Raw genomic sequence first — 15,785 nt, 5'->3', positions numbered from 1 at the left:
TGCAATGTGGGCCTTGGAGGGCTAGAGAAGGGCAGGGCCCACATTTCATCAAGCCATACAGCATTTCTCCCAAAACACTGTTTGTGCCTGTTTTCCAATCTGAAGGCATGTCCTACGTAGGTGGGAAGGTGAGTGTGAAACTCTGTGTGTGTGTGTGTGTGTGTGTGTGTGTGTGTGTGTGTGTGTACATGCATACATGCATGCAAGCCTGGAGAACAGTGACCATTAACCTCACTTCAGGAGACAGCAGGTTCTGTTACGGGCAAAATGATGTCGGGAAGCATGGTTAAGTCTCACTACGTGTGCAGGTGTGTACTAGATTGAGATGAACACCGCATTTCCAACTGTGACACGTGGTTTAAACAGTTGCAGAGGCTGGATATGTACCTTAGTGGTAGAGCTTTTGTCTAGCATGCATCAGCCTCAAGACAGACAGACAGACAGACACACACACACACAGATTCATACACGCACAGATTCACACACACACAGATTCACACACACACACAATTCATACATACACAGATTCACACACACACACACAGATTCATACACACACAGATTCACACACACACACAATTCACACACACACACACAGAGAAATGCCAGTGCAGCATGTATCTCCAAATGGACAGTAGTGTGACCAATGCTAGATGCACTTAGGGTAAGTTTTACACCCACATTGTCCTCCTCACCCACTGAGTCAGAATCCCTGGTACGTGGCTTGGATCCACCTGTGAGCAAGCTCCCTTGGGTGGGAGTGTGCCTTCATGATGCTTGGGGCCTTGAGGGAAAGATCTAGAGAAGGGCCCCTATCCTAATTATTCAAGACCTCTGAGGTGATGGCCGACAGCTGACCCTGCTGGACGGCAGTGGCCTGTGTCACTGAACTTGTTTAGGAACTGAACACCCAGGTTTACATCCTGATGTCACCCCTTCACAGTGCGGCTTTGGACATGGTTTTGGTTTCTCTGCTGACCACAGGAGGAGGAAATGCTCTACCCCTAGGGTCTCTGAAGACTAAGATGCCAGTATTCCCCATTTGCCATGACCATGACAGATACCGCGAGACACTCACAAGAGCCTGAGTACCTCTGTCCTTTCGTCACAGGCAGAAATGTAGGTAAGAATGCCGAGTCTGCCTGTGGACTGTGTAAGTCACATCCAAGTACAGACTTGGCCTAAACTCAGAGGGACTCTCAAGGCCTCGGGGATGAGGATAATGATGAAGAAAAAGGAGATGATGACTCCGAGTGGCTTTCCCACCAGGCTGAGTCCTCAGGCTCCGTGTCTAACCATTAATGAGGGCAGAGCCAGCCAAGCCAGGAGGTGTTAATGGATTCACAGACAAAAGCCACGCTGGGATCCACATGGAGATTCTTGTGTTTCTACTAGAGGGGGTGGGGTGGCGAGTGAGAGGGGATGTGTCTTCCTTCTGCCGAGGATGAAAACAGCCCTCATCCATTTCCATAGAAACAGAGTTAAGGGCTGTTTAGACAAGCTCAACTCAGTGGTCCACCACTTCATTCTCACGAAAGGACCCTCCACCTGGCTGCTCCTCTAGGACTGCAAATGTGCTGGATGCTGAGGCCCAGGCTTTTTCATTCTCTCCTTCGGTAATGAAAGGCAGATGTAGGCCATTGCTTGCTTTAATTAAATACACAGTTTACCAGAAATTCTGGTCTTTCTCTCAGCCTAGTGAGATCCTGGGCTCAACTGTCAGAAGTGCGCGAGCCAGTAAGTTCTCAGTGATGTGCTCAGGAAAACAAAAACAGCTGGGTTGTCCTGTGGGGCTGTGTGGGGCTGGCTTTCAGTCCTCACCTGCACGGTGGCACTGGCTGTGCTGCGGTTGTTGGAGTAGGGTGGCACTTGGTAGCTGCCTGAACAACTAGTGATGCCCTCTCCGAGCACCATAATCAGCATGTCTGGGGTGGAGTGTCTGGCGGGGGCATCGTGGGTCTTTTGGAGAATTGTGCTGCATGTGTATTTGTCCACTGAGATGGACAGCCTACCCTTTGAGGAGTTCACTTTTCTCTTGAGGGTGGTAACCTCACAGCTTGCCCTGGCTTGCCTTGCCATGTGTCTCAATCCTGACAGGACACCTGACTTAGGCGTCTGCCTGGCAGTACCTGCTTACTGTCTCCATCTGGGTGGAACTCAGAACACCTAGCCTGGCCTTCCTCCATTAGGAGTCCCTCACGCCCACGCTCTACCCACAGGCTTCGGTGAAAGGAAGGCTTCTGGATTGTGCCTCCCTCTCGGGCATCTGAAAAGAAGGGAGCCTGGGAAGCAGTGTGCAGTTGTGGGAAAGACTCTGGTGACTTTGACATCAATTGCCCCAGGGGACAAGCAAGCCCCCCCAGCATCTCAACTTTAGTTTCTTTGGCTACAAAAAAGACCAGTTCATCTTTTCTGCAACCTGCCCGGCCCACACTATCGGTGCTAAGCAATAGCTTTCATTTGACATAAAGACGGCCTCCTCCCACCGCCATGATTTGGTTCTTTTGTTTAAGACAGGATCTCATGAATCCCAGTCTGGCCTTAGACTCAGCGTTTAGCTGGAGATGACTTTGAACTTCTGATCTCTCTGTGTCCACCTCCCAAGTGCTGGGGCAACAGGTGTGTGTCATCATGTTCCATCTATGCTGTGCAATGCTGGGGATCAAACCCAGAGCCTCATGCATGCTAAGCAAGTGCTCTGCCAACTGGGCTGTACCCCCAGGCCACACACCCACTCCAGGTCGCCCCTCTCCTTACCGAGCAAAGGCGGGAGCCAGTTGACATTGGCTTCACAGTGTGAGTCTAAGAATGTGATGACGTCCCCGGTGGCTGCCGAAGCCCCCAGCATTCGGGTCCTTATTAGGCCTTCTCGTTTCTTGGTCCTCAGAATCCTCACGCTGGGGAAATGGGCCATGTAGTCCTCGAGTGGCTTCTTCAGATGCTCTGTGAGGAGACAGAGGGGCGAGATGGGTCAGAGTGGCTGTGTGGGAATCACTCCGTCACCCAACACAGTTTGGACACTAATTCCCAGTTCACTGCCTCGAGGGCCTCAGACAGAGCCAAGCAGGGCAGCGGCCAATATCTACCAATGGGGAAACTGAGGCTCACAGAGGTCCAGAGATGCTCCAGGACTGGAACAGAGAGATGTCACAGGCAAGGGTGGGGACACAGGCAGCTGCTTATGCCTGGTCTCTAGTGTCTATTCCCTCATCTCCTGATAGAAAGACTGTTGTTTCCTGAGGAGACTGACCCTCCTCTTTATTTATTTATTTAGTTATTTATTATACATACAGTGTTCTGGCTGCATGTGTCCTTGCAGGCCAGAAGAGGGCGCCAGATCTCATTATAGATGGTTGTGAGCCACCATGTGGTTGCTGGGAATTGAACTCAGGACCTCTGGAAGAGCAGTCGGTGCTCTTAACCACTGAGCCATCTCTCCAGCCCCTGATCCTCCTCTTATGTCCATCTGACTTGGGTAACAACAGGCTTCAGCCTTCCCCTCCCCTGGAGTGAGTGGGAGGAGCATGTGGCTTAGGCCTAGCCAATCACGGCACTCCATCCCTTGTGATTGGCTCAGGGATGACCATGCACCTGGGAAGATGCGTTAGCTTAAGTCCTGGGCCTAAAAACAAGGGGGAGGAGAAGGGGTGTAGGGAGCTATGAGGCGGCAGGCAGCCTGGAAGTAAGATACAGGAGTGCTGGTTAGATTCAGCATCACCTAGGAGACACAGCTCTGGGCGAGTCTGTGAGGGCATTTCCAGAGAGGAGTAAATGAAGGAAGGAGCCACCCTGGATGTGGGTGGCTCCACAGACCACAGAGTGACACTGTGCTGATGACATTTTTATTCACACCTCCTACCCCGCCCCCAACCTGGAGCAGACAGACTCTACAACACAGTCAGCTTCTCTTGTTTGCTTACTCTACCACGGGATGGATGTTTGCCCCACTCCCGGGGAAGTTGTCCTGAATCAGTATTGCAGACTTTCTTTCAGGCCAGGAAGATGACTCATCTGGTAAAGACACTTGTCATCAAGTCTGATGACCTGGGTTCAAGCTCTGGGATACACACGGCAGAAGGAAACCCCTTCCCTCAAGTTGTCCTCTGAGAGACACACTTGCCAGCCTGTGGCATGTGTGTACCGCCATTTCCCTCCCCAATGCACACAGAAAGTTATTTATTATTTTTTTTGTTTTTTCGAGACAGGGTTTCTCTGTAGCTTTGGAGCCTGTCTTGGAACCTCGCTCTGTAGACCAGGCTGGCCTCAAACTCACAGAGATCCACCTGCCTCTGCCTCCCGAGTGCTGGGATTACAGGTGTGCGCCACCACCGCCCAGCCAAAAGTTTTTATTTTTTTAAAGCCTACAGCACCTGATATTCCCAGGCAGTCTCCCATCCAAGTACTAGCCATGCCTGACCCTGCTTAGCTTCCAAGATCGGATGCAACTGGGTGAGCCCAAGGTGGTATGGCTGTAGACACAGGATACTATTATAAAGAATGTAATAAAAAGGGGTTGGAGAGATGGCTCAGTGGTTATGAACACTTGCTGCTCTTGCAGAGGACCCAAATCAGTGGCCAACTTTACCCACATAGAGGCGCAAACCTGTACCAGGGGAACCAGTGCCCTCTTGTGGCCTGCAAGGGCACTGCATGCACGTGGTGCACATACATACATTGGGCAAACATTCATACTTATAAAATAAAAATAAATGAGTCCCAGCCTTCCTGTTGAGCTATCTTGATGTTTATTAGGGCATGAAATTTTATGAAAATCTAGGATGGCTTAAAAAAAATCCAAAGACAAAAATGAAAAACAAAACAAAACAAAAAATGACGTAAGAACTTGTGCCACAGTTAGTGATAACTGATGCTTTTCTTCAGTCAGGAAAGCCGTGTGTGTTCAACGCCCTCATTTGTTAGAACACATTTCCCAGCCAGTGCAACTGGTTTAAAAAAAAAATCTAAAAGCACAAAGACCCAAGTAAAAAGATAACGGTATTGTCAGTATCTGAACATGACATAAGCTTCCACACAGAGAATCCCACACATTTCCAGAGAAGCCAGAACAAACCGGCTTAAGAAGGACTCGGGATACAGCTCAGTTCATGGGATGTGTGTGTATCAGCTGGGAAATACAATTTAAAAACGATTAAAAAAAATACCATTCACATGTCAATAAAAGAAGAACAAGTATACAGTTTCAAAATTACAAAACATTAGCTAGGCATGGTGGTGCACAGCTTTGATCCCAGCACTTGAGAGGCAGAGGCAGGAGGGTCCCTGTGAGTTCAAGGCCAGCCTGGCTACAGCGAGTTCCAGGGCAGCCGGGGCCACACAGAGAAATCCTGTCTTGGAAAACAAAACAAAATACAAGACGTGGTTGGAAAACTTGAAACACCAAGATGGATGGGAAGACGACCCGTGCTCCAGGACCAGGGGTGTAGACAGCAATGGTTTCTCATGATACGGACTTAAAGATGTTGAAATCGCAGTGCTTTCTTTACGGATGGTCAACAAGCCGCTCTTAAAGTTTATACGGCGACAAAGGACGCAGCGTTGGTGGAGGTCTTTCAGAGAAGAAAATGTCGGAACTCGAGTTTCTGCATCTCTTCCCCGACAACTTACGATGGCAGTAACTAAGACAGCACCAGAGATGGCTCAGTGGGTGAAGGTGATTGCCACGAAGCCTGACGACCTGAGTTCAATCCCCGGGACCGTGAGGGAGAAGGGAAGACCAGATTCCCTCCCACAAGTTTGCCTTTTGACTTTCTTGCCTCACACACTTGTGCCTCATACATGTGCACACACAATGCATGCACGTAGGCATGCATATATACTGACCAACATGGCATAAGGAGCCACCTGCCTCCACCCCCCAAGGCTGGGGTTACAAACATACACAGCCATGCCTGGCTTCTTACATGAGTGCTGGGGATTCGAACTCAGGTCCTCCATCTCGCACAGTAAGCACTCTTACCCACTGAGCCATCTCCACAGGCCCCATATTTGTTTTTAAAGATAATTTTATATTAACCCATACATGTACAATCGGCACCATTTACATTCATCATTATCATCATTATCATTATTATCAACAACAACAAAATGACCTATAAAAATAAGAGTCAAGCCTAGCTTTTTGTTTCGGGGTTGTCTCCCCAGCGGGGAACTGGAGGTCAGGCCAGTCGGAACAGGTGATCTGGGAAGCTAGCTGAGGGAGAAGTGAGAGAGTGCTGGTAAGAGGCACCTCCCCCTGCTGGGATCGTGTGGAACCACAAATGTCTGCCCAGGTACCATTGCAACAGTGCTTGGGGTGGGGAGGTGGGGGCTGTGGGTCACGGGGACTTAAGACTTCTTCAGGATGGAGGGTGCGTCAGGGCATGTTGCCCGGCATCGTGAAAAATATACTGGGGAGAGATTATGTTCGCACACGGAGCAAAGCTGGGCAGCCAGAACGCATTCCCGGTCCGTTTGCATTCAGGCAGTGAGACCCCACAGCCAGAGGGTGCGTGGCCAAGCTCTGGTGGGCAGCTGTTCCTGCAGGAACAGTCTCTCCAAGGAAAGAGGAAATCCACAAGTCTCTGCTCAGTGCTGCTTCTGGCCTGCGTTCAACCAGTGGGTTGTTAGCCGTGAGTGAGATTATCGGGCGCCACACACCAGCGCTCCCATGGAGGGAGAAATATCACCTCCACTGTGTAATCATCGAGGTCCTCACATGCACTGAGCCCCCATCTCTAAATCACCCTAATGCAGATGGCCGTAGTTGTTACTGATTGGCCAATTAGGGCCTTCCGACAGCTTGTGGTAAAGTTGGAGCGATTATTTAGGGGCAATTACTGGCCTCCTGTCCTTATGAGAAGGTGTGTTTACTCAAAGCAGGGCTGCCTTACTTTACCAGTCTCCTTGTGCCACTGCCGCCCAGGGACAGCTCAGAAGGTCACAGGATTTGGAGCTAAAAGGGACTGCAAATGAGGACGATGATGGTCACCATGGTGACAATTACAGGGGACACCTGCTGAGCCTGGCTCGCAAACAGGTCTCCCCACTTCACATGCATTAACTCAGACACCCACAACCCAAGAATATCGAGTGTTCCTGTTTATAGAAGATGTTCAGAGACGTAATTTGCTTAACAGACAGTTACAAATTGGGACACCGTGTCTATAGACTGATCTCACCTCTCACCTGATCCCTATGACGCACACCCCATCACTCACTTCTACCCCATTTTATTAAGGGGTGAGAGGGCTGGAGAAGTTAATGACTTTACTGGATCCACACAGTAGGGAGACATGGTAGGGCTATCTCCCAGGTCAGGATTTCTTTCAGAGTCACAGAATGCCTTCCCTGCGCACACCTGTCCCTCGGCCTGAGGCTCGCTGTGTGTGTGTCCACACTTGGGATGTATAGAGCGCCATCTCCATTGCCCTCTACTGTGTGGGAGCACACAGTGCTGGCTTCCAGTGAGGGGCATGGTCACGTTTATTTCCTCCTGGTCCTGCCTGAGGCCCTGAAGCTTATGGGGGTCTGTGTTGTGTGTAAAGGCTAGGGAACTCATGAAGAAGAGCACTTGATTTTCAGCACCACAGTCTCCATCCCCTCCCAAGAATGTGTGCAGGTTGATCACGTGACCCTGGACTGGGGGGGGGCTCACTCTAGGAGAGGCTGAATTGTCTCCTTGCATCCCCCCTCGAGATCCATATTATGGGACTGGACAGACGCCATTGGTTCTGGTGTCAGAGGAGACGAAAGTGAGGCCCATGGGGGAGAAGGGTCTCATCCCAAATTTCTCAGCTGGTGAGGTCTGAGTGCAGGGGACTTGAGACCACGCCCCCACCTCTCTCAGTTCGGAGAGTGGAAGGTTCTCTCCTTCCATCATGTGGGTTCTAGTGAGTGCGCAGTTTTTCAGGTGCCAGAGCAGCCCCTTTTCCATGCTAAGCCATCTTGGTAGCCCCTTGCTCTTGGGTTCTACAGATGCGTCTCCTGGGAGTTGAGCTCACAAGGGCTGCTGATTTGAACTGTACCCCCTAACATGATACCGTGAAGTCCCAACTCTTGATTCCTGTGGCCGCGGCACTGTTTGGAAATATAGTCCCTGCAGATCGACTCAGTTCAGGTACAGACAACAGTGGCTGAGGGTGGGGTTGAAATGGGTGGCTGGCAGCCTGTTAGAGAGAAGTTGGTTCCATGGAGAATGCTGGGGGATGGTGGAGGCAGACCTTCATGTGTTACCAGCCATGAGAAGGAATCTGGCTGGATGAGCAAAGACAGCACCCTCAGCCACATGTGTGGGCTGCTAGAGATGGTTTACCTTCTTTCCATCCCCCCATCTCTCCCTAAAGTTTTTTCTTTATTTCCAAATTTTATTAACTTAAAAAACTTACATTTATTTACGTGTGTATGTGTGTGTGTTGTGCACACATCCTATGCAGCTGTTGTTCCCCAGGAGTCAGCTACCTTGTTTCCCATAGACAGGGTCCATCACTGGCTTGTGAACCCCAGCGACCTGCCTATCTCTGCTTCTCCAGTGCTGAGGTCACAGGTGTGTGCAGTCATGTTTTTTGTTTTTTGTTTTTTTTTTTTTAAACGTGGGTTCTGGGGATTGAACTCAGGTTCTCATGCTTGCATGGCAAACACTTTACCAACTGAGCCAGGCCCCCAGCCTTTGCATTAGAAACACACACACACACACACACACACACACACACACACACCCCGTAAACAACCTTTGGTGGAGTCAAGCCATGGCACGCAATGTGCCCCTGCAACACACAGATTCTTAGATGAGTCAAGGAGAAGATGGAGGCTGTTCTGGCCACTGAGTCTCCTCAGCAAGAACCCCACCTGGTCCGGGAGGGGTTCTGGATGGCAGGTGGCAATGGCCGGGGATAAGAAAGCAGGAAGAGAAGTTGGGGTGAAACTGTGCTGGTTGTTTCTGGAGGGAAATTCAGAGATGAAGGGAGAAAGAAGAGGGCCAGTGGGTCCGCAGACAGCCCCTTGTGGTGTGGCAGGGGAGGGAAGGAGGGTCCAGGGAAGGCTCCTGGTGGTCTCTTCCATCAAGGGCTTGGTCCAGCCTCAAGTCTTTCATGATACTCCTGGGCACATGTGATCTTTTAGGATGTGAGAGCCACTGGGGCCATCAATTAGTCTTAGATTCTAGGGTTAACACAGAGTGAACCCTTGAGCAGAAGCCAGGGGCCATGGAGACAGCTGACTTCAATGTGAACCTACCAAGTCCCAGCTCATCCTAGGGCTCCTGGAAGACCCCACTCCAAGAAAGCTAATCATAGCTGGTACCGATGGGAACAGACTCAGGGTGGGCCTGGCACTGGCTGAGTTTATGAGCGGTTGTGATGCCTGAAACTGACTGCCAAGTTGACAGGATCTGCAACTGCCCAGGAGACAAACTCTAGGCCAGTCTGTGAGGGCATCTCTAGGTTAGGTTAACTGAGGTGAGAGGACCCACCCTAAATGTGTGTGGTGCCAACCCATGCCTGGACCAAGTGAGTGGAGCACCAGCATGTATCACTCCCTCCTCCTCCTCCTCCTTCTTCTTTTTGGTTTTTCAAAACAGGGTTTCTCTGTGTAGCTTTGCCCCTTTCCTGGAACTCATTCAGAGATCTGCCTGGCTCTGCCTCCTGAATGCTGGGATTAAAGGCGTGCGCCACCACCGCCCAGCAACTCCCTGCTTCTTGACAGTGGACACAGTATGAGCAGCCACCTCTAGCTTCTGCCTCTAGGATTACCATGCCATGATAGACCATACCCCCAAACCAGGAGCTAAAATAAGCCCTTTCTCCTTTAACTTTGCTTGTGTGAGGTATTTTGTCTCAGTATGGAAGGAGTAACTAATGCAACAGTGTCTCAGGAATTCATCCCTCCTTCAGCGAGGCGCCTGATGGTCCATGGCGTAGGTGTAACCTGAACTTTATAATGGCCTGAGATCGCATGGCTGGACATGTGTATAACTTCGCCAAATGTTTTCTTTGCCATCGCATTACAAATGACCCCACTCTCCTCCTATGCGCAGGTCTCTGGCCTGGACATGCCTTTGGTGGTTTTTAAGAATGGATTATGCTCCTTCCTCAAGCTGTGGCATCCTCCAGCCAGCTCCCAGGGCTGGAAAGCTCTTCATCACACTAATGAACTGCCTGTCCCTATTCCATGCAAAATGAGTCACCTATTCAGAGAATTCCTATTACCTAGGCAGACAGCCTTGCCTGCATTTTTAATTTCAGCTAAACGCCTTGGTCTCTTTTCAGCAGGTGGGCAGGGGCATAAATCGATTTAATAGTCAGATGACGATGACGAGTAAAAAGACTCAGAAAGCCCCCTTGATGGAGTTAATTATGCCCTGTTTTCTGAAAGCGACTCCCCACCAATCAGCCGAGGCCTTCCCCAGCTGCAGCCTATCCAGGGTATCAGGCTCCTGGGTGGGTCTAGTCCTGGGCTCTCGGTGGCTGCTTTTAAATCATGTCACTTGACAGATGTCTAAGAGTAACTCGAGCTTCGTGTAGGATGCAGGCTTCCAGGCCAATCACTCACGGTGTTATGAAGAAATGAAAAGGAAAACTTCCATCCCAGCGACGAGTTGGCCCGTCAGTTTCTCATTTGCTAGAGGGCAAAGGTGCCTCCTGGGGGATTTCCTTGCACAGTTCATAGAAAGAAAAAGCGGAGCACATGCCAGGGATTTCTAAGCACCTCTCTACCATCCATCAGCTCCCCACCACAAAAGAAATGGACGGGCGAGATGGCTGAGGGAGTAAAGGTGCTCTGCCAAGCCTGACAACAAGAGTTCCAGTTCCGGTACCCACACGGCGGAAGGAGAAGTGACTTCTGCAAGCTGTCCCCTGAACTCCACGTGCATGCTGTGGCACGTGTGTACCCTTCCCCCCATTAAAAAATAATTAAAAAAGAAAACAATGCTAGGGATGAGGAGGCGACTTGTCATGTCATGAGGGCTTGGGTTCTGATCCCCAGCACTCGTGTTAAAAGCTGACCATGGTGGTGTGTATCTAGAATCCCAGCACTGGGGAGGTAGAGACAAGAGGATACCCCCAAGTTCCCTAGCCAGACAGTCTCAGCAAACTGGTGAGCTCCAACAGAGGAAGATGGCTAGAATTCAACTCTGGCCTCCATGTGCAGATCATACATGTGTTTGCATACCTACAAGGGCGTGCATCACACACACACACACACACACACACCACGACTTCAAGCCAACACTGGGTATTTGGACTAGGGCAACAACTTTGAGATTTTTTTTTTGCTCCTTCTAGAGGCTTCTACTGAGGAATTAATCTGATAGGCAGGAGTCTTCTGGCCTCTCATTCCGCTATCACAGTTCACAAGGTGACGATCCAGACCTCTCGGCCGTGTCGGGGGCTCACCGTTCTTATCCCTCCAGTCCCGTCTCCCTGGGTCTCATGCTCCACTCTGCTGATTCGGCTTCACAGACTTTTCTCACCTTGTTCCTTTATCCTTGCATGTCCCTCAGCTCCGAGCATCCTTTTTGTGTCTCTGTCCTAGGGAATTATTATATTCATGCCTGAAGTACTTCCCAAAGCAGCATCCAGAGATAATGCTCACTCGAGGTCGGGGGGGCGGGGGGCGGGGGGGGGCGACGACTGTGGGGGCTCCTGCCCGGCACAGGCTTTTGGGGGGCAGGGTACAGGGTAATTTATTTCCCTCATGGCACCTAGCACGTGGAAGGTGCTGAGACGCCTGGTGAACAATGCTGATTTGATCTACTTTGTCTGTCCCTTTCGGCTTTTACAGTTTTCAATCCCTGCACACCAACAGCACCTAGAAACCTGTCTGCCACCAGAAGGAAGACAGAAAGCGTGCTGGGGGAGACTGCTATCCAGTACTGTCTCGGGAGTGTCCAAAAGATGCCTTCCCAGCTGGTAAGTATCAAGGGACTGACCACTCAGGAAGTTCCCACCGACACGCCACTCCGCGTTTAACAGTCACGATATGTGTTCTCGGCCCATCACATCCAAGTCTGCTTTGTGAGTCGACTGTTTCGGGTGTGATTACGAGCGACACAGTTGCAGACAGGTGACAGGTCATTACAAACACAAAGGCCTCTGGGAAGGTCCAGTAGGATGAAAGCCGGTCACTGACTTGTCAGGCGCAGTGTATACGTGCGTCACATGACAAGCCACACCAGCCACCCCCGGCTGGAGATAGCCACACCCAACAGCTGATTTCTTGGACAGTTTCCCGGTGCTCTTTGGTATGATTTTTTTTTTTTTTTTCAGTGTTTTCCCCGGGGAGGCATGAGTCAATGTCTCTTTACCCCCAGATAAAGCACCAACCGTGGACCAAAGAAACAATTTCCAAGTCTATCTCTGTGAGTCAGTAAGTTTACTGAGATGACTTATCGGGGCACGGGTGACCCCGGCCTCCAACAGCGACGTCACTGAAAAGCCTCCGGTATGAGTGAGGATTCAGGATGGCTGAATCTCTGGAGGTCTCTGCACAGCTTGCTGGTGGCTCCACTGGAGAGTCTACTCCCTAGCAATTGCTATTGCTTTTATAATGCTGGGGAGGGGCCTTGTGTCTCCTTAGCCTCTCGAGTCTCATGAGCCTCCTCCACGGTGGAGTGTTTCAATTCCGAGGACCAAATCAGTGCTGATGTGCCCACATTCCTTCTGAAGCCTGTTTTTTTTTTTTTTTTTTTTTTTTTTTTTTTTTTTTTTTTTTAATTTATTAATGGCAGTATGTCATAGTCTTCTTCTGAGATCAGGACCTGTACATCTAGCAGATCCTTTCCCTCGCTGCCTTTCTTGCTCCTAAGGTTCCCCCAAGTGAGGGAACACGGCTCCAATCCTGCTGACAGGGAGACCAAGGTAGGAGAAGCAGAGAATGTGCCCAGTGTCAACAACCGCGCTCTCTGGCTCAGCCCCTGTCCTGGCATCTCCCTGTCTGCCTGGAGCCAGAAAAACCACCACAGGGGACTAGAGCTCAGTTCAGTACAAAGAAGGAAGCTCACAGAAGAGTTTCCGCCATGGTCTTCTGCCACTGTCAACCCGATGGGAGGATTAACCAATTGACTAACCCAGCCTCAGATGTTGGATGTGTGGTTGGACTCCAGGGCCTTGAAGGCTTTCTCCAGTCCTGGCACCTTGTAATTCTACTGTCCCACCATGTAATGCTCCAGGGATGGGGGGAAACCCAGCTGAAGCTTGACCCCTATAATCGACGGCTCCTTCTGAGAGACACCCAGCAATCAGCAGAGACTGTGTTCTCCTTTTTATAAACACTAACCCTATTCATCTACCCCTGCAATTTTTCTCTCTGCCCCAGCTGTGAGCAATCTGCACTTCTCAGTGCAAGGTTTTGTTTTAATTTGTCAAAGGCCAGAAAACACACATCCGTGGTGTCCGGAGAGAACGCTACAGTATGAGGAGTGGCATGCGAGGTGATGGAGGCTAGAGTTCTGGGTCTACTGAACCCAGAGCAGCAACAGGTGGGATGTCCCAGACCTCCAGCTGAGCATGAGCTGCTTGATGCCTGGGGGGTTCCGATTTGTTTCCTGCTCAAACATGAACACACATATGCACACACCTTTCCCCAATGGTCAGTGCTCCCATCGCAGGTAGAGGAATTCTCTAAGAGGAGAAGATACTGCTTGTAGCTGGGACGTCATGAGTTCAGATCCCAGTGAGGGTTGTAGACTTGTGTGTGCTGTAGCAGGAAGCAGACAGTCCTGCTCTTACCATCTAGGGACCCAGACAGTCATGGAAAGCCAGAATTATGGGAGGCCTAGGTTGTGAGCTCAGGTCACAGCGGTGACCCAGGGCTCCACAGTGTTAATCCACCAGCTTGTTACTTGGCTTCACTGCCCAGTCACTGAGACCTCATTCCTGTGGGTAACCTGGCTCTCCCCACCTCCCCGGAGCATATAAAACCATGGTACCAGTAAAGTACAGTCATGTAGCTGGGTGTGGTGGCGAATGCCTTTAATAATCCCTGCACTCAGGAGGCAGAGGCAGGTGGATCTCTGTGAGTTCAAGGCCAGCCTGGTCTACAAAATGAGTTCCAGGACAGCCAGAGCTACATAGAGAAATTCTGTCTCAAAAAACAAAGCCCCAACCCCAAAAAGAAACAAAAAAAGTACATTCATGTTTGGAAATAGGACATACATTTTTTTAAACCCACTGCCCAGGTGGCCTCCTTTAGTTCTTTAGGGTCTGTTTGGCCTTTATGTCCCTAAGGTGAAGAGGAAATCCATGCAGCCTGGGCCAGCTTTCCTTATTCTACACCGCACGGATGGGACAGATGAGGGTAGCTGAGCCTCCAGGACTGGCATGAGCTGAGGGGCACTGGATGACAAGCTCAGACCTACTCTACAGAGAAAGGCATTCCTGCTCCACAGACCAGAGGACACCTTACACACAGCGACCATCATCGCTAGACACAGTACCAAGCATCCTCCAGGACCCTCTTATGCATCCCAAGTTGGATACGGGAATATGGAGGCTAAGCGGCAGTACAGACTTGGTGGTCAGTCTGTGTCCAGCGCTTGTGTTTCTAACCACTGGGATGTGTGTGCAAAGATGAGCAGACACCCTCGAGGAACTGGTTCAGTGCAGAGCAGGTGCACGCTAGGAGAGGCCACTGGAGCTGGCTGCAGAGGAATTCATAGGGTGGACATTCTGGGAGAGAGAGGACACTCACACAAAGGCACAGGGCCCTCGAGCCTCTGCACCCAGGGAACTAGAAACCAACGACCTTCGCTAATGATCTATCTCATTAACATGCACTGAGTAAGTTGTTCATAATTGCTTTAGATGGAAAGGGCACATTTCTTAAGGGTGTACGAGGATCAAATATGCTCTTTGCTTGGGAGCAAAAATTCAGTGTAGGCAGGATTAAGACACAGTGCCCTCACAGGAGGGGGGCCACATTAAAACCTTGTAGGAAGTAAGTGACTGGATCAATTACCTTCTTTTCTTGAAGGCTACCACTTTGCAATTAAATGAGAAATATGCATTCTGTGAATAAATGAAACATTACAGATGAAAGTGTCAGAGTTTTTGTGAGTGTGGCAAAAAATACAAACAAACCCCAAAACCTAGACATGCCTGGGAAGAAGGAACCTCAATTTAGGAACTGCCTCTTCCATCAGAGTGCCTTATGGATATTTAAGTGCTATTGATGAAGGGAGGCCCAGCCCACTGTAATGGTGCAGCTCCTGGGCAGATGGGCCTGGGCTGCATAAAAAAGAGTAGCTGAGGAAGCCAGGGGGAAGCGGCATTTCTTCATGGTTTCTGTCTCCAGGCTGCTGCCTTGGCTCCCCTCAAGTTGCTTTTGTTCAGTGTTCTAACACAGCAACAGAGAATCGAACCACAAGGGATAAGGTTTCTTCTGGCCGTGACCTTTAACTTTCATTCACCCCTCTGTCTCATGGGTCACCACCGCTGGCAGTCTGGAGCACACCCTTTCTTGTCTTTCTCTGTTTATCTGTCCCCTCTCCCGAGTGGGTTTGCGTGGCCACCCGCTTTTCCCTCTGCCTCTGTGGTTCAGACGCTGTCTCACTTAGCCCAGCTGGTCTCAAGCTCAAGGTCATGACTGCCTCTGAACTCCCGGTTCTCCTGCCCCACCCTCCCCCAGAGTCCTGGGGTCACAAGCACGTGCCACCACACCTGGCTTGTACACTAGTGCTTTCAACAGCTGTGTCACGTTCCCCAGCAGACCTATACTGCCACTCATCTCTCGTGGATGAATGTTTGGGTTGTTTCTACTAGAGTGTGACTAAATGCCCCAGGGGCCATCTT

General features: G+C 50.4%; 1 protein-coding gene and 1 pseudogene across 3 annotated transcripts in view; both read right to left on the bottom strand.

Moving 5' to 3' along the window:
* Galnt10 (polypeptide N-acetylgalactosaminyltransferase 10) overlaps positions 1 to 15,785 on the bottom strand; it is a 139,400-nt gene that overhangs the window by 21,599 nt on the left and 102,016 nt on the right. For all 3 annotated transcript variants that reach the window (XM_036197823.1, XM_036197826.1, XM_036197824.1), the window contains one exon: positions 2,758 to 2,943. In XM_036197823.1, coding sequence (XP_036053716.1) covers positions 2,758 to 2,943 — 186 coding nt within the window. The remainder of the gene's footprint in view (positions 1 to 2,757; positions 2,944 to 15,785) is intronic.
* LOC118590436 lies at positions 4,359 to 4,477 on the bottom strand (annotated as a pseudogene).

The sequence above is a fragment of the Onychomys torridus genome, chromosome 8 (genome assembly GCF_903995425.1).
Source record: "Onychomys torridus chromosome 8, mOncTor1.1, whole genome shotgun sequence".
Lineage (NCBI taxonomy): Eukaryota > Metazoa > Chordata > Mammalia > Rodentia > Cricetidae > Onychomys > Onychomys torridus.
Note: the sequence above shows the minus strand (reverse complement) of the source record. Positions and strands in the feature narration are given on the sequence as shown.